Source organism: Lynx canadensis, chromosome A1, assembly GCF_007474595.2.
Source record: "Lynx canadensis isolate LIC74 chromosome A1, mLynCan4.pri.v2, whole genome shotgun sequence".
Taxonomy (NCBI): domain Eukaryota; kingdom Metazoa; phylum Chordata; class Mammalia; order Carnivora; family Felidae; genus Lynx; species Lynx canadensis.
The window spans coordinates 206,867,555-206,894,348 of NC_044303.2; the positions used below are offsets into that span (position 1 = coordinate 206,867,555).

Genomic DNA, 26,794 nt, shown 5'->3' on the forward strand with positions numbered 1-26,794 from the left:
GTGCTGACAGCTCAGAGCCTGGAGCCTGCTATGGATTCTGTGTCTCCCTCTCTCTCTGCCCCTCCCCTACTCATGCTCTGTCTCTCTCTTACACAAAAATAAACATTAAAAAAAAAAACTTACGAAAGCCCTAATCATATTTTAGTTGGTTAGTAGAAATAAACCTAAAGAAGAAAATAATTTTAATCAAAATTTTGTTTTATTTTATTTTTAAATTCTTTTTTTAACATTTATTTATTTTTGAGACAGGGAGAGACGGAGCATGAACAGGGGAGGGTCAGAGAGAGGGAGACACAGAATCTGAAACAGGCTCCAGGCTCTGAGCTGTCAGCACAGAGCGCGACGCAGGGTTCGAACTCACGGACCGCGAGATCAGGACCTGAGCCGAGGTCGGCCGCTTAACCGACTGAGCCACCCAGGCGCCCCTTAATCAAAATTTTAAAATAATATTTTCCCCCTGCAGTAAAGAAATACAAATTCGTTGTTAAAACTTAGAAACTATAGAAAGTTTTTAAAAATAATAAAAACTTTTGGCTCCCAGGTGGCTCAGTCAGTTGAGCAGCCGACTTCAGCTCAGGTCATGATCTCATAAGTTTGTGAGTTTGAGCCCCGCATCAAGCTCTCTGGTGTCAGCACAGGGCCCACTTCAGATCCTGGATCCTCTGTCCCCCTCTCTCTCTCTGCCCCTCCTCAGCTTGTGCTCTCTCTCTCTAAAATAAATAAACCTTTAAAAATAATAATAATAATAATTGCCCCCTATTTTCAACATTTTGGTATGTGTCCTTCAATTCATTATACCCTATTCTTCATTTTAAGTAGAGTTGAGATCGTGCTCTACATACGATCGTGCATCCTGTCTTTCTTTATTTCACCTTACATATTCCCATGTTATTACCATTCTTTACAAACATTGTTCTTTTTTCATTGTTTTTAAAAAATATTTTAATTGTGAGGGGTGCCTGGGTGGCTCAGTCAGTTGAGCAACCGATTTCAGCTCGGGTCATGATCTCACAGTTTGTGAGTTCGAGCCCTGCATTGGACTCTGGGCTGTCAGTGCAGAGACCGCTTCAGATCTTCTGTCTCCCTCTCTCTCTGCTCCTCACCACATTGTGTGTGTGTGTGTGTGTGTGTGTCTCTCTCTCTCAAAAATAAGCATATAAAATTTGTTTAAAAAATATTTTAATTGTTGTAAAATACCCAAAAAATGTATCATCTTAACTATTTTTTAAGTGCATAGTGCAGCAGTGTTAAGTATAATCATATTGTTGTGCAATAAACCTCAAGAATTCTTTTCATCTTGCAAAACTGAAGCTCTATACACATTAAACAACTCCCTATTCCCTCCTCCCACCAGAGCTGGCAAACACCATTCTACCTTCTGTCTCTATGAACTATGTATTTTAGGTACCTCATATAATGGGATCATGCAGTATTTGTCTTTTTGTGCCTTTCTTATTTCACTAGAATAATGTCCATCCATATGATAACCTGTGTCAAAATTTCATTCCTTTTTAAGGCTGAATAATATTCCATTTAATATATACACCATATTTTGTTAATCCATTCACCCAATGGATGCTTGGGTTGTGTTCATGGTTTGATTCTTGTGAATAATTCCACTAACAAACATGAGTGCCTAAATACCTTTTCCAGTCCTTGCTTTTAATTCTTTTGCGTATACACATAAAAGTAGGATTGCTGGATCATAAGAGAATTCTATTTTTAATTGTTTAAGGAAGCACCATACTGTTTTCTGTAGCAATGGCACCATTTCACACTCCCATCAACAGTGCATAAGGGTTCTAATTTTTCCATATTTTTGCCAGTACTTGTCATTTTCTGGTTTATTTTTAATAGCAGCCATCCTTAGAATCTCTTTGTGGTTTTGAGTTGCATTTCTCTAATGATTTTGCAACTTTCAGCATCTTTTCATATGCTCATTACCTATCTTTACATCTTCTTTGGAAAAATGTGTACTTCTTTTGTCCATTTTTGTAATTGATTCTTTGTTTTTTGTTGTTGAGTTGTCAGAGTTCTTTGTATATTGTGGTTATAAGCTACTTACCAGATATGTGATTTGTAAGTATTTTCTCCCATTCCATAGATTGTCTTTTTACTGTATTAATTGTGTCCTTTGATGCACAGAAGCTTTAATTTTTATTTGTCTATTGTCTATTTTCCATTTGTCTATTTTCCCTTTTGTTATCTGTGCTTTTAGTGTCATATCCAAGAAATCATTGCCAAATCCAATATCATTAAGCTTTCTCTCAAAGTTTTCTTCCAGGAGTTGAAGAGTTTTAGCTCATACATTTAGATGTTTGGTCCATTTTGCCTTGATTTTTGTGTATGGAATAAGGTAAGGGTCCCAACTTCATTTGTTGTATGTGGATATCCAGTTTTCCCAACACTATTGAAAAGACTTTCCTTTCCCTCACTGAATGGTCTTGGACCCTTGTAACCATGTATCCCAGAGTTTATTCCAGGGCTCTCTATTCCATTAGTCTATATATTTCTGTCTCTTTATGCCAGAACCACACTGTTTTGATTACTGTGGTTTTTGTAATAATCTTTGAAACCAGGAAGTGTGAGAACTCCAACTTTGTCCTTTTTCAAGATTATTTTGACTATTTGGGGTCCCTTGAGATTTCATATGAATTTTAGGATGGATTTTCCATTTCTACAAAAACTGGGATTTTGATGGAGATTACATTAAATCTATAATCTGCTTTGGGTAGTACGGATATCTTAACAAAAGTGCCCAAATCAATGAACATGGGATGTTTTTCCATTTATTTGTGTCTTTTTTAATTTCCTTTAGCAACCTTTTGTGGTTTTCAATGTACAAGTCTTTTGCTCCCTTGGTTAAATATTTTATTCTTTTTGATGCTATTGTAAATGGAATTGTTAATTTCCTTTTTGATTATTTATTGTTAATGTAGTAACACAACTGATTGGTATATATTGATTTTGTATTCTACACCATTGTTGAATTTGTTTTATTCTAATAATTTTTTTGTGAATGTTGGGGTTTTCTAATTTTTTTTTACTGTTTATTTATTTTTGAGAGACAGAGAGAGATAGAGCACAAGCAGGAGAAAGTCAGAGAGAGAGAGGGAGACAGAGAAGCCAAAGCAGGCTCCAGGCTCTGAGCTGTCAGCACAGAGCCCAATGCAGGACTCGAACTCACAAACTGCGAGATCATGACCTGAGCCGAAGTTGGACGCTTAACCAACTAGGGTGCCACCCAGGCACCCTAGGGTTTTCTATATATAAGATCATATCTTCTGCAAACAGAGATAATTTTGCTTCTTCTTTCCAATCTACATGGCTTTTATTTCTTTTTATTGCCTAATAGCTCTGGCTGGCACTTTCAGTATTATGTTAAATAAAAGTGGCAAAAGCAAGCACCCTTATCTTGTCCCTGATCTTAGATTTTCCTCTAAATATCAGAGGAAAAGTTTACAGTCTTTCACCATTAACATGATATTAGCTGTAGCCTTTTCATATATAGCCTTTATTATGTTGAGGTAACAAACAGCATTTTTAATGGCTGTTTAATGACTTATTGTATAGATATATCTCATATTATTTAATCAACCTCCTCTTGCTATAGTTAATTGTCAGTTTTTAAAACTATAAATAGGGGCGCCTGGGTGGCTCAGCTGGTTGAGCATCAGACTTCAGGTCATGATCTCACAGATTGTGAGTTCGACCCCCGCGTTGGGCTCTGTGCTGACAGCTCAGAGCCTGGAGCCTGCTTTGGATTCTATGTCCCTCTCGCACTCTGCCCCTCCCCTGCTCATGCTCTGTCTCTCTCTCTCTCTCTCTCTCCCTCTCTCTCTCTCTCAAGAATAAATAAAACATTAAAAAATAAAAACTATAAATAATATTTTGGTGAACACTTTATGCAAAAAGTGCTCTCTGAACTTTTAATTATAAAAGTTGACAATTTAGTTCAATAAATAGTATTCAATGTCATCCATGTACCAGGCATTGAGCTAGATTCAAAAAAGATAACCATTAACAAAATATGGCCTTGTATACTGGGGAAAATAGATGCAAAAACATACCCACATAATCTCCTAAACTGTAGCAAGAAGCAACTAAGAGAAGGCACAGTTTGCCATGTTTACAAAGATACGTGAAGTTTGAAGAAAGCTCAGATAAATAAATGTGGAAGATAAACTAAAAGTTAGCTAGGCACTAAAATAATGTTGTCAAGTAGAAATATAATGCAAGTCACATATGTCACTTAAAATTTTCTGGTAGCCACTTTTAAAAGAGTGAAAAGAAACATTAATTTTAATAACAATTTTACTTAATCCGATATATTCAGTATATTATCATTTCAATGTGTATTTGATATTTAACAATGTAATGAGATAGTTTACATGATTTTTCATACAAAATCTTCAAAATCCAGTGCGTTTTATTTTTTTTTTATTTTTTTTTTTAATTTTTTTTTCAACGTTTTTTTATTTATTTTTGGGACAGAGAGAGACAGAGCATGAACAGGGGAGGGGCAGAGAGAGAGGGAGACACAGAATCGGAAACAGGCTCCAGGCTCCGAGCCATCAGCCCAGAGCCTGACGCGGAGCTCGAACTCACGGACCGCGAGATCGTGACCTGGCTGAAGTCGGACGCTTAACCGACTGCGCCACCCAGGCGCCCCAAGTGCGTTTTAGAATTACAGCATGTCTTAATTCAGTCTAACCACAACTCAGGTATTGGATAGCTGCCTGTTGCTAGAGACTACCCTCATTTGGACAGCACGCCTATAGAACTGGCAAACCAATCTCTAATGACTGAAAACCAATCGGTTTTCAGGGGCTAGAGTGAAGGAAGAGATGAACTGTAAAGGGGCATAAGAAAAATCTAGGTGTTCTATATTGATTATAGTGGTGGTTTCATGGGTGCAAAACCCATTTAGTTGCACACTTTTAACTGGATGCAGCTTGTTGTGCATACATTTTGCCTCAATAAGTTGATTTTTTTTTAAGTCAGCCAGACAATAAAGATGAAAAGACTGTTCAACATATTTAACACTTTCAATTGACCTGCCCCAGCTGGTACTGACTTTTATTCCCCTGAGAGAGAACCAGTTTCACCCTGCCCCAACCATGTCATCATTTTCAATTTCTTTGCTAATTTGGTAGCTGACAAGTGGCATTTTATTGTCTTGATTTACATTTATTAAATAATAAATGGAGATTTTCATGTTTATCGAACATTTACATTTTTCCACGTTATGTCTAGGCTCATACCTTCATGATGTTTATAGTAAATACCTGAAAGAAAGAAAGAAGGGAATGAAGGAAGGAAAGGAAGGAGAATAGAAAGGAGGGAGGAAGGGAGGGGGAAGGAAGGATGATTACAATGTCATTACTATAGGTACATTCATGAGTACCTATAGTATGTGTGACACCAGTTATAACCTGAGAAGACATATGAAATGGATAAAAATCACTGCTCCAAATTTAGAATTCCCCCCACCCAACACACACACACACACACACACACACACACAACCCATGAGCACTAGAAAAAACGAGGGGGTTAATGTTATCACAGATCAAATAATAAAGGGTTAAATACCACAAAGCTAGGGATGATTTGTTCATCACTCTAATAAATTAGAAATGAGGCATGTTGACTATGCACGCCAGTACAGTCTGATTCCATGTGCCCAACCTCTCCCTGCTTCTGTCACCACCTCCCTCGACATTCCAACACGTCGGCAAACATATCTGACCCCTTCAGGTATGGCTGGCAGTTCTTGGGTACTCTTCCGGGCTATGTTTTGTTTGTCATCCTAACGTCCATCCCTCTACATGGTTCTCGTTTCAGCAAACTGAAGCCTCAGCTCTCACTAAATGACCATCTCAATATTCTTGAAGAGACTATTCGGAGGCTGCTTCCCCTTCCACCTCTGCAAAAACTCAAAGATGAAGGCGAAACAGATAAGGACAAGGAGCACATCCATGTACGTGGGGGTGAGGCCTGAGTAAAATCAAGAACTATAGTGGGACTCTACTCTCCCGCCGGAGCCTGACACTCATGCTCACTTTGGATTTCAGTTTCTCTACGAACGATCCATGGATGCTCTGGGAAGGCTGCTGAGGACCATGATGTGGGATAATGTGAAAGCGGAGGACTGTCAAGAAATGTTCAATGTGAGTAGGGCCACTGCTCAAACTGATTCCCACATCCCCTCATCTGTGCTGCAAGGCGACACTCCAGACTCTACCTCATCCTCTTCCCAGGGAGATGTCCAGCCTGACCCATTTAACCCACCACATAGGGCCAGTCCTCTTAAAATTGTTTGTGGGAGGTGAGCACCGTTACAGAAGAGGCAGAGACAGCAGGAGCCAGAGAATGAGAATGAGTGAATATGAGGAATGCTAAGGAAAGGACATTTATTCTTTGACCAACAGCTTCTCCGAATGTGGCTTGTTTCACAAAAAGACTGGGAAAGAGAAAGAGCCTTCCAGATCACCGCACAAGTGCTGACAAATGATGTGGAGGTAAGTAATCCCCAGCAGTGAATAGATTTCATCCTTTGCTGACAGTAGGGATCAGCTGAGGCCTCTGGAATCCCAAACTTGTGCATGATGGATCTCCAGTCCCAGAATGGAGTGCTTTCCAGAGAAGCACCTGAGAGGTGTCGCCTGACCCCAGAGTGAGGCAAGACACTAGGATTAAACTATCCGGCTGCCTTTACATGCTTGCCGGCTCACTTTTCCACTGCCCTAAAAGGGAAAGTCCAAGATTCAATTTCATTCTAAGGACCTTTAGGGGGAAAATAAGGGACTTCATCTCCAGTGTTGTTGGGAATATCCTGGGATGTCAAGCCTCCCCATCACCTTGCGCCCCATCTCCTCTATCCTCCAGGCTCCAGAACACTTTAAGATCGGCTCACTCCTCGGCCTCCTGGCTCCTCACTCCTGTGACACCCTGCCCACCATCCGTCAAGCAGCTGCCAGCTCCACGATTGGTCTGTTCTGTATAAAAGGTGAGGGAAAGATGAGAAACCCACAAATGAAGAGCAGATACCTGTTTTCTTTTGTTCTCAGTTCTCCTCTTTGTTCATCGATGTCTCTCTGTCCCTCTCTTTCCGCTGTTCAGTCGTTTCTGCATTCTAATGCATTAATTATGTATAGGATTTGTCTCTCCTTTGGATCTTTTTTCCCCAATGGCTCTGTTTTTTGCTATTTTTAGAAATAAAGATAATGACACAGATGCATTATAAAGGTCCATTGGGGTAGGTGAAAATGTTTTGAGAGTGTCCAGTTTAAATCACTGAGCACTTAGGCGTATTAGCAATGCTTCTTCTATCACAAGGTTTTCTTCAGGAAGAAATAGCACTATTACTAAAGTTCTCTAAGAGAGACAACTTTGTGGAGGTTTTTCCAGCTTCCAGAACAGAAACTCTGCTCTCCAAGTACATGTGGAGTGTCAATATCAGGAAACGTAAGGAACTTTAAAACCTCAGTCTCAGGCTGAAACCAACAAGCAGGCCCTCAGGTCCAGGTTCAACCAGCAGTGGCTTCACAGAGGACGGCCTTGCACTGCACATGCACAGTTCTGTACAGCCCAGGCGCGGCCGGGACCATGGATCTAAGTTTTAATTATTTTTTTAAATTTACATCCAAATTAGTTAGCATATAATGCAACAATGATTTCAGGAGTGTGTTCCTTAGTGCCCCTTACCCATTTAGCCCATCCCCCCCCCCACAAAAAATCATATGACAAAAAGATGAACATAAGGGAAGGGAAACAAAAATAATATAAAAACCGGGAGGGGGACAAAACAGAAGAGATTCATAAATATGGAGAACAAACTGAGGGTTACTTGCGGGGTTGTGGGTCTAAGTTTTAATGCCATCTCACACCTGTGTTCCACTCTCTTTCTTTTAAGTACTCAGAAAATGTTTATTAAGCACTTTCCATGTTTCAAGCATTTCCCTGATGCTGGAGACACAGAGATACTACAACTGTAAAATTCACATAAAAAATGTGTTAAAACTAAAAGTTGGGATTTGGCTTGGGGGAGGAGGGGTGGTTAGTCAGTGAAGAAGAAAAAATAATGTTCAACAGAGTCAAACTAGGTATGAAAGTCCCTTGGGGTATGGGAAGATAATTCACTAAGGATATATGCTTGTACCAAGCCACAAAATAAAAAATGAGTTAAGGAGGTAAGAACTAAGAGGCCATCCCAGGAAGAGAAGAAACGTACCAGAGAGGAACCTCGTAGGAAGATAGGAATTTCAACTCTATTATTGTTCTACCTATTCTTCCTTTGGTGTATTTTATTTTCCTGAAACATGCAAAATTCAGGTTCTCAAGTACTCTTTGTTAATAAAAAAAAAAATCCCATACTTCATTATTTACTTTAACTCTTTTCCTCAATGGATCGAATAAGCATGGCAGAGAGAAGGAATATGATTATGAAACACCCGTTGAATACAAGTAACAAGTGTGATGCTAAATTAAATACCCATTTAATAATCAGTTTTGAGATGAAGAGACCTGAAGTTAAGAAACATAGCCATCCGCCGTGCGCCTGGATGGCTCAGTTGGCTAAGTGTATGACTCTTGATTTCGGTTCAGGTTATGATCTCATGGTTCATGGGATCAAGCCCCACATTGGGCTCTGCACTGACAGTGGGGAGCCTGCTTGGGATTCTCTCTCCCTCGCTTTCTGCCCCTCTCATTCTCTCTCTCTCTCAAAATAAATAAACTTCAAAAAACTTTTCAAAAAAAGAAAGAAATGTACCCATTCCAGCAAGTAGTGGAGCTGGGCTGTGAGCTCAGGTCTGTCTGACTCCAAAGTCCATGTGTGTTCTGTTGGGCTGGGATGCCCGCCACAAAATGGTTTAGGTGGTATTTTCCACAATTACTATACATTCAAACAACAAGCAGAAAATTGTTACTGCTTAGGTCTGGGTTTATAAATTGATTCCAACAATCATTTGCAGAGTTGCTGATGTTTTTATTGCAATAGTTACCTTTCCATTTTCCCCAAAGTGGCTCACTGCAAAATGGAACTCCAACAGAGAGAGCAGCATAGCAGAGTAGTCAGAGCCTAGGCACCGATGTCAGACAGACCAGGGTTCAAATTCTGACTCTGCTATTTTTAGTCACTAGATAACCATGGCCAAATGACTTTATACCTTTCTGTCTCATCTTTCTCATCTGCAAAAACAGGAGTGTCTACCTCAGATGATGTTTATGAGTAATAGATGAGATCATTGTATGCAGAGTATTTAGCATGGTACTAAACCACCTGTACGTGTTTGCTTTTACGCCTGCCCTTTCAACATGGCCAACCTCTTCAACCCCATCAGGTCTTTAAACTCTTGCATATGTCCCCCCTTGTGGATTTTAGGCATTCACCCAGAGGTGGAAAGACTGCAGGATTTGCAGGAAGGGCTGCAGTGTGATGATGTACAGGTCCAGATCAAGATTTCTTCCAAAATAGCAAAGGTAATAGATATGGAGGACTGGCCAAGGGATGTAAAGATAGTTCTGGGTTGATTTCCAAATAAGTAAGCTGTGTATGCCCCACCACCAAGGAGAGCAGTGGTCTAGCCATTCTTTTAGGCTATCATGCATTAACCCGGGGTACATGTGCCCAGTCAACACCTGCTGCTTATATTTCATTCTCTGAGAAATATTGTGAACCAAGATTCTTCAGGGTAAGGGAGGCAGTGGAGTGGAGTAGAAGAAACAAGAGCTTTGGAGTCTATTGAACGCATTCTGTGTGCACTGCTTGACACCCATTCTCCTCATCTTAAAAAGAAATGCATAACCTACCTCTCAGAGTTGTTCTGAGAATTGGTCAATGAATTCATTCATTTATTTAATCATTTATGCATTCGCCTACTATGTTCTGTGCACCTATCATATGCCAGACTTTGTTCTAAACTCTAAGAATAGAAAAAGACAAAATGCCTGCCCTGGATGACCTTGTATCCTGGTGGATAGAGTCAGCCAAATAAATATGTCAGGTAGTGATAATTGAGAAAAATATAGTCAAGTAAGGGAATAGAGAGTAAGGGAGGGGAGATTTCCTAGAAAAGGCCACTGTGAAGGGGAGACCATGAAGACTGAGGGAAAAGAACATTCCAGGCAGAGGAGAAAGCAAGTACAGAGGCCCTGAGGTAGAGAAAGAAGGAGGTAGTGAGATCCAAGAGATAGCTCAGGAATGATTCAGTTGCCTTCCAGGTCTTGTTAAAGACTTTGACTTTTTTTTTTAGTTTATTTACTTATTTTGAGAGAGATAGAGACAGCACGAGTTGGGGAGGGGCAGAGAAAGAGAGAGGGAGACAGAGAAACTCAAGCAGACTCTGCACTGACAATGCAGACGTGGGGCTCAAACTCATGAACCTTGAGATCATGACCTGAGCCAAAACCAAGAGTCAGATGCTTAACCGACTGAGCCACCCAGATGCTCCAAAGACTTTGACTTTTACTCCAGTTGGAAATAAAAGCCAGCACAGGGTTTTGAGCATAAGTCGGGGCACTATGTCCAATTGTGCCAGATATGAAATGCACAAGGGCCTCTTCATGTGAGGCAGCATCATTCCTAATGTAAACATTGTAGATATTTATGTATTTTAAGGTAGTTATCCACAGATGGCAGCAAAAGGTCCAACAAAATCAGTCATTATGACCATATACTTACAGAGAGAAGTGAACTGTCTTGAGGACAGGTGTCTTTTCCTAATTTGCACAAGCCCTGTATGGGCTAGGTGTGTTCCTGCAAGGAGGAACATGATCAGACTTCTATTTCAGAGGGTCATCTGGCTGCTGTGTTCATACTACAATACAGGCCAGCAGGAGTGAAATTAATGAGGTCAGTTTGGAGGAAACTACAAGGAGGTGGCTTGGACTAAAGTGACAGCAGCAGAAACAACAAGAAAGTGTCCAGAATAAGGGAGAGAGGCCAGTTGAGGGGCACGGAGGAAACATAGGTCAAATGCCTAAGAAAGTGTCTGATGCATGATAAGTACCCAAAAACATGAGTTCCCCTCCTTCCTTTCTTGTTAAGCCATCATCCATACCAATATGAGGAAAAAACAGATAACCATTGAGTTTGGAGCCCAAGCAGGTATTTGGTGTTACATAGAACAGATGTGGCAGTCTGGTCCCTTGATCTTGGAACAAAAATGACTCAGAAACTGGTTGAGACATCCAACTATTCATGAAAAGGGACTCATTTCCTTTCAAGAACATTACTATTAAATATCAATCATCAGGTCACTTAATGCAGAGGGAAGTCAGTTGTAAAGAGTAATGTTTTCATACCTACAAACCATAATCACAACCATCTTGCTTGGTTAAAGCCCCAGACAATGTTCCTGGAATTCACTCAAACTGCTAACTTTTCACCTGCCTGCCTGCCTTTTCATTAGGACTCATACACACATGCATATGTGTTCACACACACACGCACGCACGCACGCACACTCATACTCACACACTGCTATCACCCATTCTGTATAGTTCTTGTACTTAGAGACCAAATTGCAAAGTTTTTATTTTCTAGAACTTTTGGCTACTCTTAATTTTGAAACATGAAAGAGTAAAAGACAGGAATCATAACAATTCATACTTTTATGGAAACTGTGAGGCACCTGTTATTCAGCATGGCACTTAGTACCTGGTGATAGACTTTCCTAAATTCCCAAGCCTTAGCTATTCTTTGGCATACCCAAGACATATTCTGTGATATATGAACTGTATGCTGAAGTAATTTATATCATATAAATTGTTATACAAAATTTATACATTATTTTTCCCTTGTGGAGTACACTATAAGTTTGGAGAAGAAATCGCCTCAGGAGGCTTGGGATTCAATAAATATAAGATGATAAAAGGGCAACTGTAGGAAAAGTTTACCTAGAGGTTGTAGGGTATTGTCTCTATCTGTTTTAGTAGTTTCTATAGTTCCAATCATGTGCTGTTTGGAAATTCCAGTGGTTTCCAATATCTTAAAACAAACAGTAGCAGCATGTTGTATGAAGTGAGGTGATTGATAACATGAATCTTTCTGGGTACATTCTCAGATTGTCAGTAAACTCATCCCAAATGAAGAAATTCTAATGTTCCTGGAGGAAACCCTGGATGGTCTGGAGACCCTTAACCCCACCTGTACAAAGGCCTGTGGCATATGGATGGTTGCTGCCCTGAAGGAGCAGGGAGCTGCTTTGGAAGAACAGGTGAACTGACAGCCAGTTTGACCATCGAGCAGAATTCTAACACTTCTGAAATGCCAAGTTGATTGCTACTTCCCAGTTTGTCCTCTGTTGGGAAATAAGCAAGAGTATGCATAGCCTCGGGAGGCCTCAGCAGAGACCCAACTTGTGTATTAACAACCAGGCTCATGTTGTCTCAGCCTGTCTCAATTGCCTGTCTAGTCTGTGATCAAAAAGTCTTTCCCAACTGTCACTCTTTGGCCAGAGACAGCAGCTCTGAACCAAGGGCATTTGGATTCTGGAAAACTGGACTGTTAGATCTATAAGGATGAGGGTGACTGTGTGGATCACCTTTGGGATGACCACTGAGGATCAGTAGAGTTTCTAATTCCACTGCCTCTCTTCAGGCTTCTCTTGCACACACCTTGGGGTTTGTTTTCTGGTAAGGAAGGTGTCATTGAAGAACTGATTGAGGGAAAGTCCTTAGTCCTTACTCCCAGCTGGAGAGTTAGGCAGAGTGAAAAGGATTTGAGCTCAGGAAGCTTGGTGAAGAGCTCCAAATGGGGATGCTCTAGCCTTTCTCTTGAGGTTGGACACAAAATTCAGGCAATTCAAAGATTAATAAGGAGGAAGAGAATCTTTAACTCAATGAAGGCACCTCCTATAGGTGAAAGAAGTTATGGTCCCCATGTCCCGGAGTCAACCACCCTAAATTAAAGAATTCTCCAAAGTATGACCTTTAGAAATTATTTCTGTGCTAATTACTCTCCAATCAGTTTTTTAAAAAATTTACTGAGTGTGTACTATGTGGCAGGCATTATACTGGACATGGGAAGATCAAAGGTTCATAAATTTGGAATGTTGTTGTATTTGTGTGTTTGGCATTAAAAGGGAGCAATAGGGACCTAAATCCTCCCCTAATGGGACTCTGTGGTAATCATATTTGCCAGATATTTATGTTTAAAGAATTTTAATTCAGAGCAAATGTCATGTTTAACCTAAAAATATCTATCCAAAATAAACAAGAGAAATATCTACTAGAAGCAAAGCTACTAGCAGATAGATATGCCTTTCTCCACGTCAAAAATCCAAATGTATAATATCATTTCCTGCTGCTCACAGATTCACATCCAAATTTGGAAGGTGACCTTCAGTGTTCTCTAGGATCTGGCTTCATCTTTTCTGTCAAGTTATCTTCTCTTACCCTCATTTTCTCTGTGTTCCAAACTGGACCATTCTCTTGTTCCAGAAATGTTTGCCATATTTGCTTGGGCCCATGCTCTCATGCCAGTGTATATATATATATATATATATATATATATATATATATATATTTTAGAGAAGTTTTAGGCTCACAGCAAAATTGGGCATAGAGCCCTGTACCTCCTCTCCCCACACACATGTATCCTCCCTTACCATCAACATCCTACAACATGGTGGTACATTTGTTACAATCGATGAACCTACATCAACACATTATTATCACTCAAAGTCCACAGTTTCCCTTAAAGTTAACTGTTGGTATTGACAAACATATAATTGCACATATCCACCATTGCAGTAACATACAGAATACTTCCACTGCTATAAAAATCTTTTGTGCTTCATCCATTATCATGCTTTTTTTTTAAATTTTTTTTTAAGTTTATTTTTGAGACAGAGAGAGACAGAGCATGAACGGGGGAGGGTCAGAGAGAGAGGGAGACACAGAATCGGAAGCAGGCTCCAGGCTCTGAGCCATCAGCCCAGAGCCCGACGCGGGGCTCAAACTCACGGACCGTGAGATCGTGACCTGAGCTGAAGTCGGACGCTCAACTGACTGAGCCACCCAGGCGCCCCCATGCTTTTTTATTTTATATCTTTATCTATATTCTTCTTTGGGATGAGGATGACTTTCCCCACCACCCCCACCTTGCCTTTTGAAATTTCTATATATCCTTCAAGACCCACATCAGGTGTCCCTCCAAAGTGACCTCAGTTACTTCTGGGTTCCCTCACAATCTTGTGAACCTCTTGTGTACCATTTGCCATATACTGCCTGGCGCACAGGCCTTTGGATATATGGCTGGTATTCTTTCTTAGAACATTCATTCCTTTTGAGAAAGGGCTACATCGTATTCCTCTTTGGTAAATCCCCCATAATGCCTAGCACAACACTTGGCATAATGCAGTCTTTCACTAAATATTTGCTACATTGACTTAGGAATAAATACCCAATATACCTACAACCCTCGTGAGTAAGAGATAGGCCATGCATAGAATTAACTAGTGTTTCTAACATTATTATAGAATTCATCAACTACCCATGATTAATATGCTGACTATATGTGTCCTAAGCCATATAGTAGAGGGAAAATGGCAATTTAATGTTTGATTTGGACTTTTTTTTTTTTTAGCTGTTGGAGATCTTGAACATGATTTACTATCACATGCCAGTCCTCAGACAAAAGGAGGAAAGTTTTCAGTTTATGCTGGAAGCCATCTCTCAGATAGCCAGCTTTCACATGGATGCAGTTGTTGCTAACCTTTTACAGAAGCCTCTGCCCTTTGACAGGTAGATTCTAACTGAGCTCATTCCTTCTCCCAGGAAATGCTAATCCTCACTGAGGAAGAATTTGTGGTTTGAGAGAAAGAGAGTAAAAAGAAAGGTTGAGAACATCTCACCTAAATAATAAGTTCAAAAATGGTGTTTGAATCATAAATAATGTTTTTCCAAGTGTTTTTCATATACATATCCTCCTAATATGATAAGATTTCTTTTTAAAAAAAATACATCATAGGAATAAGTTAATATTAGAAAATGAGTATTTCTCTTCTTTCTGGTTGCCTTGAATTTCACCTATGTGAGAGGTTTGTGCCTTAAAGGACATTAACAAACCTCAGTAACCCAAGTCCAGAATGCTGGACTGTTAAATAATACATCCTTATCATCTCCGGGCATGTTAGCATCGCCATCTGTCCTTGAAATTTTGATTAGTCATAATGTGGTTTTAGAGGGGAACAGATGAAAAAGCTCATATTCCAAAGAGTTGTTTCTTATCAGCTTCCTGGCTTACCACCCTAGGGACACAAAGACATTGTGGAAGGCTCTGGCTGAGAACACAGCCTCCAGTGGTAAGCTCTTGAGAGCCTTAACAGACAAACTTGAGAATGAATTAGAAGATGACGTAGCTGGGCTGGAGGCGATTTCAGTGAGTTGGACAACCCATCGCATACCTGGAATTGTGCCCACTCCGTGGTCTGTCCCCACCTGGAACTTGGTGATGTAGCATTAATCATACTTCTTCCCCTCTTATACCCTGATTTTAAATCGGCTCCAGTTAATTGGAGTTAGTTGGACAAATATGGCAGCAATTTTGTCTGTGGCTGATCACTTTTAGAAGCAAATGTCTCATCATCCCAAAGAAAATCTGTGGGTCTGTATTTACAAATTAGTCTTAAGATATCGAGAGCACCCCGTTGAAAGACCTCAATGCTGGAAAAGATTTCATTTCACCTGACTGGTGCCCCCTAGAGTTTGGAGTTGCCGAACATAACAGTCCTGAGAGAGAAACACAGTATGAGCTGAGAAGTTTCCAAACAAATACACCCTCTTTCTGGCATTTTTTGTTTGGTTTCGTTTGGTTTCGTTTCATTTCGTTTGGTTTCGTTTGGTTTCGTTTCGTTTCATTTCGTTTCGTTTCGTTTCGTTTTGAGTATGAGTGCGGTCAACTTGGAAAGCAATCCTTTGGGGAGAAAACAACTTGGAGGTCAGGCCAGGGAGATGTCCTTGGAGGAAAGGAGCCTGCTTGACCACGAAGTCCTTTCTCCCCTCAGGTGGCCTGTGCTATGTATGAAGTGGTATCAGCAGGCACCCCTGTCACAAACTTGTACCCGGAGGTGTTCACTCTTCTCCTGAAGTTGGTCAGCTGCACACTGGGCCAGAAAATGCCCACTTCCACCTTCAGCCGCAGGCGGCGGGTGATGCCACAGGGAGAACGGCAGCAGACCGCAGACCCCTGCAGGTAAATGGCCAGGCCAGAGGGCCTGCCAGAGCTGTCTGGACCCCAGACTCTAGAGGAGGGGCTCTGTTAGTCAACGCCTATGCCTCCTGGCGTGGCCTCAACTACCCATGAGGCAACAAGTCTCCACACTGCCCTTGAGCCCTGTTGCTCTTCCTCCCTGAGCAGTACCCAGTACAGTTGCCCAGAATGGTCACATAACAACGAATAGCAGCTCTGTTTGCTTCCATAGAGAGCCTGTCCTGCTCCATTTGTTTTCTCTCAGTGAGACCCTTCAAAGAAAGCTGGAATTCTGGGATAGTCAACGCCACCAAGGAAAGAAGAAAAATAGAAATAAATACCATATTTTATTAAATTTAAGATATCACCAATTGAAGGAAGCAAAATTATTTTGTGCACTATTGAAAAAGAAAGAAAGAATCCTGATTAAGCCATGAATCAATGCTTTGTTATACTTTAAATTTTTTATTGTGTATTTATTCAAAGAGCTCTTTGAGAATTATTAGGTGCACATTTTGATACTACATCACAACGCTCTGTTTCTGTGCCCTTTTGCATAACTTTTCATTCCAATGTCAAATCCACCTTAGTTTTTTTTTAATCTTTTTTTTTTTCACGTTTATTCATTCTGAGGGACAGAGTGTGAGTGGGGAGGGGGAGAGAGAGAGGGAGACACAGAATCCAAAGCAGGCTCCAGACTCTGAGCTGTCAGCACAGAGCCCGACGCGGGGCTCAAACTCACAGACTGTGAGATCATGACCTGAGCTAAAGTCAGACGCTTAACAGACTGAGCTACCCAGGCACCCCTCAAATCCACTTTGTAAAGACATTTTAAACAACGGTTAGACCCAACACATGTAGTTCCAATAACACAATGTTACCAAAATGACAACAGTATAAACAACCGTGCCTAAATCCGTGCATGTTCGTGTGCACGCACTGGTAATAACAACTACACCACAACCACTGTCTGGCCAACTGTCATAACACACTATCCATTGCAAGCCGCATCCTGCTTCTGAAGGGCTGTTTCAGAATCAGTGAAATACAGTATTTGGCACTTTCCATCTTTAGGGCTTTATTTTCTCATGAGAGGTTAACAAAATTTTGTGGCATTATTTACTGGTCCAAATCACCTCAGTGTCCCCTTTGGCCCCAAAACTGAAGTGTGAGATCAGGCTGTCTGGTTTTTTCCCTCACACAACATCCATTAATCCAGGGTGAAGCAGCCTTGTGGGGAACACAAAGAGTGAACTTGGGATTCGCAACTCCCTGTATGGGGTTGACTTACTTTTGTGATGCCCACTGTCTCCTTCAGGCTCTCAATCACAACTCTGAAGTGTGTGCAAGCCCAAGCCATGAAAGAGGGCCTTGCCAAGGAATCTGATGAGGGGGACAACTTATGGACCCTTCTCAGCAGCCCCAGTACCCACCATGTAGGAGTATGTGCACTGGCCAGGTAATGTGTGGACATTCGAGAAGTGGATACAAAGGAGAAAAATTAAAAACAGAGTAAAAACTGCCATGTAGGCAACTTTACTGGAAGCAATGGACTCACCAAGGATCTGTAGTCCAGGAGAAAAAATAGGGAAGAAAGAGCAAAGGCAGATGGGAAGGGATGGTGGGAAGAGCCCAAATCCTTAGTGCTCTTTCATGGAACATTCCTTTTGAGATCATTTATTTCCCTGAGAGAGAAATAGACTAAAATCTCCTCCACTGTTTAGAAAGAAAAAAGTCTCTGCTACAATTGGAGCCTTGCATTTTCTAGGAGCATGGCGCTGTGGCAACATGGAGTCATACTAGACATCATGGAGCAACTGTTTGCATCTCTCACCTCCTCCTCGGAGAACTACCGGATAACCGGCACAGCTTTCTTCTCTGAGGCAAGAGAGAACAGTCATGTCACGGCCCAGCAGGCTCTCTGGGTCCCCTTGGGGGCATTTCTCTTAGGGTCAGCAGTTCAGTGGGAGCTGGAACCACAGAAGAGGGCCCTTCAGGAGAGCCTTGGTAGTACAGAGATTCAGCCGCCGCCAGAAATACAGTACCTGAGAAGGGAACGAGAGAGGAAAAAGAACTCACCCAAACCTCTTCCTTCGCTCCAGTCTGCCAGAACCAACCTCCCAGGACAGAGAAGGGTGGACGATAGATATGACAGGGACAAAACAAAAAGTAACCAAGAACTATATTATTGTCCCCTCACACCCTGCCATAAAGGTTGTCCCAGACAACCCAGAGAAAGAACATTGCCAGTAACTCCCGTTTTCCTGTTTTTCCATTTAGATTAGAGACATCCTACTTAACAGGGTAGTGTGGTTCTCATCACCATGTAACCTTGGCCTGTGGGCTGTTCAAATAGAGAGATTCGTTTCTGCCAGACTTGCTGATTCACCTGAGGGCTTTCTCCCCTGCTCCAAGAGCAGCCGGGTGCTAGTCTTTAACTGTAGTTATGATGCACTTATCATTCTCCTGAAGAGAGGCCACTCCTTTAACTAAAGGGGTGAAGTGGTTGTTTTCAGCTCATGAAGGAGCCGATCCTTTGGAAGCATGGGAATCTACGGGAAGTGCTGATCCTGATGGATCAGAGCGCCTGGGACTCCAACGCCATTTTGAGGCAAATGGCCATCCGAGGGCTTGGTAATACAACTTCTGGAGCCCCTCACAAGGTAAAGGGAGTTGGGGTAGGTGCGGGGGACACTTAACCAGAGTTTAAAATAATTATTTACTAACCCACGCCTCGTGCTTGTATAGCAATTAAGGAAAAATCCAAAAGAAATTGCTACAGTGGTATCTCTCGAGTTGAAGTGTATGTAACCCTAACAGAATTCCAGTTTCCTTGGGAGTCTCCTACCCTATTCTAGAGGCACAGAGAACAATTTTCAAGATTACGAGACCTTATTTCCAAATAGGTGAAGAAGCATAAGCAGATAATACTGGAATCTATCATCAGAGGCCTATATCACCTGGCCCGCACCGAGGTTGTCTGTGAAAGCTTGAAGGCTCTAAAAAAGATCCTGGAGCTGCTCACAGACCGGGATGTGAGCTTCTACTTCAAAGAAATAGTGCTGCAAACTAGAACCTTCTTTGAAGATGTAAGTGAGTCTGTTCAGGATTCTGCCCTCCCAGGAGCGAGTGAACAGAAAGAGATTCAGGTGGTGCTGGTAGCAGGCAATGCTGGTGTCCCATCCATATTCCTTGGCCTTCCCCTGTGGTCACCCGCACACAGGTCACCTGCACAGAGGTCACTTGTACAGTTCTTATGCAGGCTGCTGGCTTCTTGCCTCTCTCTCGGCCTGAGGGTACTCTCTGGCCTGGGAATCAGGATTGCTCTGAGCAGGGCGGGCCAGACAAATGAGAACAAACAGGAAATAAACAATAAGAAACAAAAGTTTGCAAATAAACTTCCCAGCTTCCTCACCCATCACAAGGATTGAGCTCCACTTGCCCATAAGGGCAATACTCTCACGTATATTCCCTTTCACAGCTTTCCTCTCTGTCCTGTGTCATTCCCAAAAATTACCACAGAACTCAACACAGAACAAGGGCCCCAGTAAAGACCTTGTCATCTCCAACACTCTTTTCCACATCCAAGATTCAAAGGTTCAAAATGCTTGTGTGGTTCGCTTCATCGAGTCAGTATAAACTATAGCCAGTGGGCCAAATCCCGCCCCAAGCATCTTTTCATAAATTAGGTTTTATTCGGAGCACAGCCACGCTCACCGGTTACATATTGTCTACGGTTGCTTTCACACTTCATCTGCAGAGTTGATTAGCTGTTACAGAAACCATATGGCCCCCAAAGTCTAAATTAGTTACTGTCTGGCCCTTTACAGAAAGAACTTGCCAACCCCCAATCTAGTCAATAGCCTAGAAATAAATTTCAAAAAAGATCAGTTGGTGACCCTAGAACAGAGGAAAGTCATTTTCCTTTATACCTTCCAGAAAACTAGATTTTATTATTATTTTTGGCTTATTCACCGTCATCAGTGTAAAATCTCTTTCACCTCCAACTTATATCTGTTTTTTATAATCGAAAACTGTTTCCTCATGTTTGTTGTCAGAGGAGATGGAAAACTGCTGGTTTCCTCCTCTTAAACATTAAGGCTTGATTAAATTACCTTTCTACCTTCTAGTCTCCAGACTGAAAAGTCTTCATTTCCTTCATTATTCATAATAAACCTAATTTTTCAGCTCCCTAAATATTTTACAAGCCAGTGACTGTGTCGTATCTCTAGATGTGGCCTGCAGAGTATTGAATACAACCTGAAGAAAAATTACCTCTCAGGTCTGATTTTTTTATTTATCCACTCCATTTTTTTTTTTAACTCTTGCCCTTTCCTCCTGACTCTTTGACAATCCATTAACTGTATAGACTTCTGGATTTTAGTCTGTAATATATACCCACAGTCAATAATTCTCCAGTTTTGTATTTTTTAGTTTCCTTTGACAGCAGCTTTCTGCTTGTTTCCAGCTACCTTCTCCAATGTTATCAACATTACTTTTTAATTCTCATCTTGTCCTCAAAACTGCTTTCTTGGCTCCCACTCAATGCTGTATCTTCCAATGATGTATCTTCTGTAAAATAACAAAGATGTTCTTTTCTCTTTTTTTTCCATTACACAGATCATTGATGACAATCTTCGACAACAAAGAGCTGAAGCAACCCCTTCAGGGCCCCCACCTGTTTCTTAGGTTCCCCAGGCTGTTGTTGGTCCAGTGATGATAATTCTCTTGGATCTGAGCCTCCAATAATCACCTATGAGTTTTGTGGTCAACATAATGTTTCTCAGTCTTATGCAAAAGAAAAAAAAAACAACTAAAGTCTTGCTGGTTGTTAGGTTAGCACTTTCTCATCCTTAATAGGTATTAATTTCATCATATTTGTATAAAAGTGAAGTTTGATAAAACTTAGGTCTTAGTAATGCCATGCTATTTTTTTCTCTGGCAATGCTCTCTTCTCACAAATAAATTTACACTCTATGAAACCTTGCCCATGCAGTTTTAATCTATATATTAAGCATAAAATTCTATAATCTCCAAACTTCTTCCCCCCTCCGTTTCTTTCAATATTTAAGCACTTTCTTGGAATTCTTAAAACATGGTGACACTTCAGTGAAGGGGCAGAACAGAAAATATGGCTGCCATGCCATGCTCCATTCCCTGCTTGTGCCCATCCCCGTCCCTGAGCAGCCACCTTACTCTCTATGACTCCACTCTCTCAACTCGAAACAAGGACACTAAACTCTAGGATCTTTCCCAGCACCTACAACAGGTTCATTGCTTCTTTTCTGCTTTTTCATCATCCAACTGGTTGATCATTCCTTAACCTATCATTAGGTCCTATTATTTGATTTGGGAAAATTTTAAAGATTTTGAAAAAAGTAAATACCTTTTTAGGTATTTTGTTATTGGTTTGCTTTCTTTTTTCTAAAAAGAGACCTTTTAGGGAGCATAGCTGGTTCAGTCAGGAGAGCATGCAACTCTTGATCTCAGGGATATAAGTTCAAGCCCATGTTAAGTGTGGAGATTACTTGAAAATAAAACCTTTAGGGGCACCTGGGTGGCTCAGTCAGTAAAGCGTCCAACTCTTGATTAGGTCATGATCTCACAGTTTGTGAGTTTGAGCCCCGCATCAAGCTGTCATTGCAGAGCCTGCTTGGGATTCTCTGTCTCCCTCTCTCTCTGCCCCTCCCCAACCCTCTCTCTCCCTCTCTCTCTCAGAATAAATAAACTTAAAAAAATTTTTTTTTTCTAGTACATCGAAATTTCTACTTCTTTTTCCATTATACAAGGTCACGTCTCATGTATTCATTTAACTTTTCTGGCCTTGTCCCAACCAGCCGTCTTTCTTTTTTCTGGAAGATCTTTATTAACTTCCTTTTTTCTGTCATTTTTGCTTCTGTGCCCACTTCTGATACATTCCATCTTGCCACCAAAATTAATACTTCTCTATCTTCTCCCCCTCATATTCGTGGGGATGCTTTTCCAAAGTTGGCCCTTGTTTATCGCTAATCCAAAATATAATATTCTGCTACTCAGAACGACTTTTCCCTTCATCACTCTGCCTTTATATGGGTATTTTAAACTACTTTTCTGGACCTGGGAGGAAAAAAAGAAGAACCTCCAGAAAATCCATCAGTGTTTGTTAGAGCTGTGAACAATATCAGCAAGGTTTGGGGGATGATAGAAGACCATCTTTCTCCACCACCTCACCCTTTGGTTCTTAAAATCATTGTCTAACCGTCCTGGACAACAAGCAAGGAAGTTCCAGAACTTCTTATATGCAAGGGTAGGGCTAAGCACTATTTGTTTATTCTCTGTTTCTGAGACCAAGGGTCTTCCGAGTTGCCTTTCATCATATTGGAAAGTATTTGGGACCTTGGAGAAGAGCCTTAGGCCTTGGGCAATTTAGATTTGAAGCCCCATAAGTCTAGGCTAGTGGTGCAGTCAGGCTAATTTGTATAAAATACATAAGCGGGAACCCTCCCTGGCCTGTTTACCGTCCCTGTGGTCATGTTTCCCCAGTAGCTACTCAACTGACAGAAACCAAGTCCCAGACCCATGGTCATTTAAACTCGTGGAGTGTGAGTGCAGAGCTTCTGGAAAAGAAAGAGTGTTCTTGGCACACATGAGGGCAGTGACTGGAGCGCACCAGTGCCCGGGGCACAGCCTCCCTCTGCTGAAGTGGGACAGGGCAGGGTGGGGGGTGGACACCGGCCGGGAATAGCCTGTGATGGGGACTCACCCATGACATGCATCTGTCGTCACAGGAGCAGGATGATGTGAGACTGACTGCCATCTTCTTATTTGAGAATCTGGCATCCCTAACAGGAAGAAGGTGGAAGATTTTTTTTGCGGAAGAAATAAAAAAGAGCATGATTTCATTCCTTCTCCACCTCTGGGATCCCAATCCCAAGATTGGAACTGTAAGTGGTGCTTGCACAGACACCCGCACCTCCACCCCACCCCTTCGACCCCCCACCCCTTGGCCAGAAGTGCCAGGAGAGCTGGTCTAGCTGGACCAGAAGCCAGATCTGAGGCCACCACTCCCAACTAGACCTGAAAACCGCTTCTCCAGCCCTAGGTTCTTTCTTGCCCTCTCTCTCAGATTGTTCTTCCATCCTTGAATCTGGGAAGGTGCCAGCATAGATCGTAAGCCCCTCACATTGCAGGCATCCACTACCACTCTCCCAGCCCTAGACAACACCCCACTCTTCCAGAAGACAATCCAGTATTCTGGACTGTGACTCAAAGAACTCTGTTTCTTAGGCTTGCCGTGATGTCCTGATCATCTGCATCCCTTTTCTGGGCCTTCAGGAACTCTATGGGGTGTTAGATCATCTCCTCGATGGTCAGGATCTACCAAGGGCCAGAGATTTCTACCGGCAACTCTGTGTGAAACTGGTGAGCATGCAGTAAATGCTGCCTGCAAAGCCATAGCCAAGAGTCCAGGCAAATCCCAGACAAGCAAACAACACAGCAAGGATCTCTGGCCAGAGTCAGAACTGTCTTGGAGGGACAGCAATGATTCTTGGTGTCCTGCCACATTACTCTCTGCTCTTTTCCAAGTCCTGACTGGGATCTGTTCTTCAAGATTCCTGAAACCCATCTGTTGATTAGTCCCAAAAGCCCCAGGACTTTTCTTTTTTATAAGTTTATTTATTTATTTATTTATTTATTTTGAGAGAGAGAGAGAGAGAGAGAGAGAGAGCATGCCTGTGGGAGGAGCAGAGAGAGAAGGAGAGAGAGAATCCCAAGTAGACTCTGTATGGGCAGCATGGAGCCTGATGCAGGGCTCGAACTTATGAACCATGAGATCACGACCTGAGCAGAAATCAAGAGTTGGATGCTTAACTGACTGAGCCACCCAGGTGCTCCTACCCCCCCCCCAGTACTTTTCTGATTAAATTCAGGTTTGAAATGGCCAGAAGACATCTTCCAGTAAAATAATGGCTCTGTGAGTGTTCACTGGTCTTTAGATTTCCTTTTGCAGGACCTAGAGGGTGCCAAATTTCACACAGAGTCACTTTCCCTCTTTGTCCTCTTTGTAAAATACATCTCTTTTAGGCAAAGAGAAACCAGGAAATCCTGTGGATCCTCCACACACACTCTTTCACCTTCTTCAGCAGCAACTGGGAGATGATCCGGAGTGCTGCTGTCAAACTCACAGGTGAGGGCACATCTGCACTCCCTACTCAGTTATGTTGCTCCTTCCCATCCACTTTTGCTTTGACTGGAAGCTACTCTAGCATGAACACAAGTATGACTGGTGTGACCAAAAAAGAAATGCCAGAAAGGAATTCATTTTACCTCTTGGAACATCTTCCCTCAAAGGAACCAACTTGTTCTCTTTTGCAAACATCTTCTGACTTCCCAACACCTCCTCTCCTCCTACTAGACCCTCCTCCCTACTGGGCCCTCATGCTTCTCTGGTTCCAAGTCATCACTCTTTCTTTTGCCTGAGTCTTTGCTCCCAGCCGGCTGCCACTGCCTAAATGGTTTCTTTCGCATTGTCCCTTAACATAAGCCATGGTAAACCTTTTAAGCTCGGTTGAAGCTGAGAGTTTTAGCAGCAACATGATACAAGTGGAAAGTGTGTGGGTCAAGAGGCCAGCAGACCTTGGCTCTGCTCTGTGATGCTGGACAATTCACTTAAATTCTCTGTGTTGCTTTTTTGTCTGATCTATAAAATAAAAGAGGAAAGTAAGTGAATCCCTCAGGATCCTTCTATCATGAAATTCTAAAATTTATCATGAAGCCAGTTCCAACTAATCCAGCCCACTGTGAATGGGCCACCTGTAAGACTGAGTTAAAACATAAGGATTCCTTATTGGATCATGTATATGATCCCTCCAGCTACACTGTAAACTTTTTGAAGACAGGGATCATATCTTACACACGTTAGAAACCCTGACAACAACCGGCATGCCCTGCGAGGACACCGGGTGAACTTTCCCAAATGCACATTGGCCGAGGGACCACTTCCACACATGACACTTAACACCCAATAGACATTAGCCCAGCACCATTCTGGGGGCACAAAAGGAGCCATAGAGTTTGCTCATTCACTAGCCAGACCATTTAACTTCTGACCAGGAGCAGAGCCTAACCTGACCAGTTTCTCATGGCCTCTTCCTCTATAACGAAATTAGCACCTGTTTCTCCTGTTGATTTTAGATGCCATTGTTCTCAATCTGACCAACCAATATGTGCAGTTATTAGACAAAGAGCAACTGACCGCACGTGAGTACCAACCCTAGTTTCTGCACAGCCTGTTGTCAGAGAAATATCTGTGAGAAGGAGAAGTTAATTATGCACCAAGTTCCATGTGAGCCCAGAAACTGAAAATCATAGTACCTCATTATTGTCTCTAATGCTCCCTAGATCCTGGGATTTCTCCAGAGTATAAAGCAACCCCCAGCTCCAGCTCTTTGCAGGCATCATTCCCAACAGACCATTATTTTCTGATTGTCTATAAACCTACTGATCACAAGGTCAGGATCTCCTCTTCCCCTATGTCAGTGTTAAAATAGATCCTCAGCTTGCAGATCCAAATCCTACCTGTTGGCATGGAATGTAAGCATGGACCCAGGGCTCTGCATAGAGCTGACCCTGAACAATGGAGCCTCACAGGGAGGCAGAGCTTGAGCCTTGGCTTTCCTCGTTCACTGAACTTTGCTATTCTTTCTGTTTCAGGGCTCCAAGCACTTCGGCAAGACCCCTGTATCAGTGTCCAGAGAGCAGCCGAAGCTGCCTTGCAGACGCTCCTGAGGCGGTGTAGAGAGATAAGCATCCTTCTGTAAACCACCAGGAAATAAACTGCTAGGCTTTTTCTACAACTGACTCCTGTCTTCATCCTCACAACCTACAGACTTGCAGCATTTTGAGGATAGAGATGGCGCCTAGCATAGGAATCTTGGAGTAGTGATATATTTCTTACCCTCCATGGTCTCCCTGCCACCTTCCATTAGTAAAAGTAAACCCCACAAATTCGCTTGAGGGATAACCTGTGATTTCAGTAGTGACAGCCACATAGCTGGAATATTATGTCCCAGCAGATATCAAAAAATGACAGAACTGGAAACAATTCTGCTGCCATTAAGAAAAGGACTACTGTTATTGCCACACATAGCCCTGTTCTGTATTATCTCTGCCAGCCTTGAATTACTACCCACACGCTTTACTTTCTAAAAAGCAGTCTTACAATAAACTTGAACCTGTGCGTTCTTTCTCAGGTTGTAATTTCTGTGTCGAGGCTATGCCTGGTACTTTTCTACAAAAGACCCATTCTGGTATTGTATTAAATCTCATGGTTTTCTTTCTGTCGTTATCCCAGAGCATTCCTTCCTTTGAATGGCATGTGTGTGTGTATGTGTGTGCATGTACGTGTGTGTGTGTGCATGCATGTGTTAATCTTCACAGCATCTGAGTCATAACTCCTTACCCTTTTCCACAATGCCTACATGAAAGGTTACATACATGAAATCATGTACATAACAAGAAGTTTCTAACACAGAGGCTGGTACTCATTGGACACGACCAAACCATCACGATCATTCATTAGCAACATTATTAAATTGATGCATCCCTTTCCAA

General features: G+C 41.9%; 1 protein-coding gene across 1 annotated transcript in view; it reads left to right on the forward strand.

Moving 5' to 3' along the window:
- Positions 1–26,012, forward strand: part of MROH2B (maestro heat like repeat family member 2B) — a 72,048-nt gene extending 46,036 nt beyond the window's left edge. The window contains exons 25-42 of the mRNA XM_030306859.1: positions 5,848–5,983; positions 6,078–6,173; positions 6,435–6,524; positions 6,892–7,012; positions 9,389–9,486; positions 12,072–12,224; positions 14,597–14,754; positions 15,265–15,391; positions 16,017–16,204; positions 17,520–17,660; positions 17,970–18,084; positions 18,718–18,864; positions 19,108–19,290; positions 22,969–23,124; positions 23,468–23,602; positions 24,266–24,368; positions 25,376–25,441; positions 25,895–26,012. Of these exons, the coding sequence (XP_030162719.1) occupies positions 5,848–5,983; positions 6,078–6,173; positions 6,435–6,524; positions 6,892–7,012; positions 9,389–9,486; positions 12,072–12,224; positions 14,597–14,754; positions 15,265–15,391; positions 16,017–16,204; positions 17,520–17,660; positions 17,970–18,084; positions 18,718–18,864; positions 19,108–19,290; positions 22,969–23,124; positions 23,468–23,602; positions 24,266–24,368; positions 25,376–25,441; positions 25,895–26,001 (2,320 nt within the window). The 3' untranslated portion in view covers positions 26,002–26,012. The remainder of the gene's footprint in view (positions 1–5,847; positions 5,984–6,077; positions 6,174–6,434; positions 6,525–6,891; positions 7,013–9,388; positions 9,487–12,071; positions 12,225–14,596; positions 14,755–15,264; positions 15,392–16,016; positions 16,205–17,519; positions 17,661–17,969; positions 18,085–18,717; positions 18,865–19,107; positions 19,291–22,968; positions 23,125–23,467; positions 23,603–24,265; positions 24,369–25,375; positions 25,442–25,894) is intronic.
- The last annotated feature ends 782 nt before the right edge of the window (positions 26,013–26,794 follow it).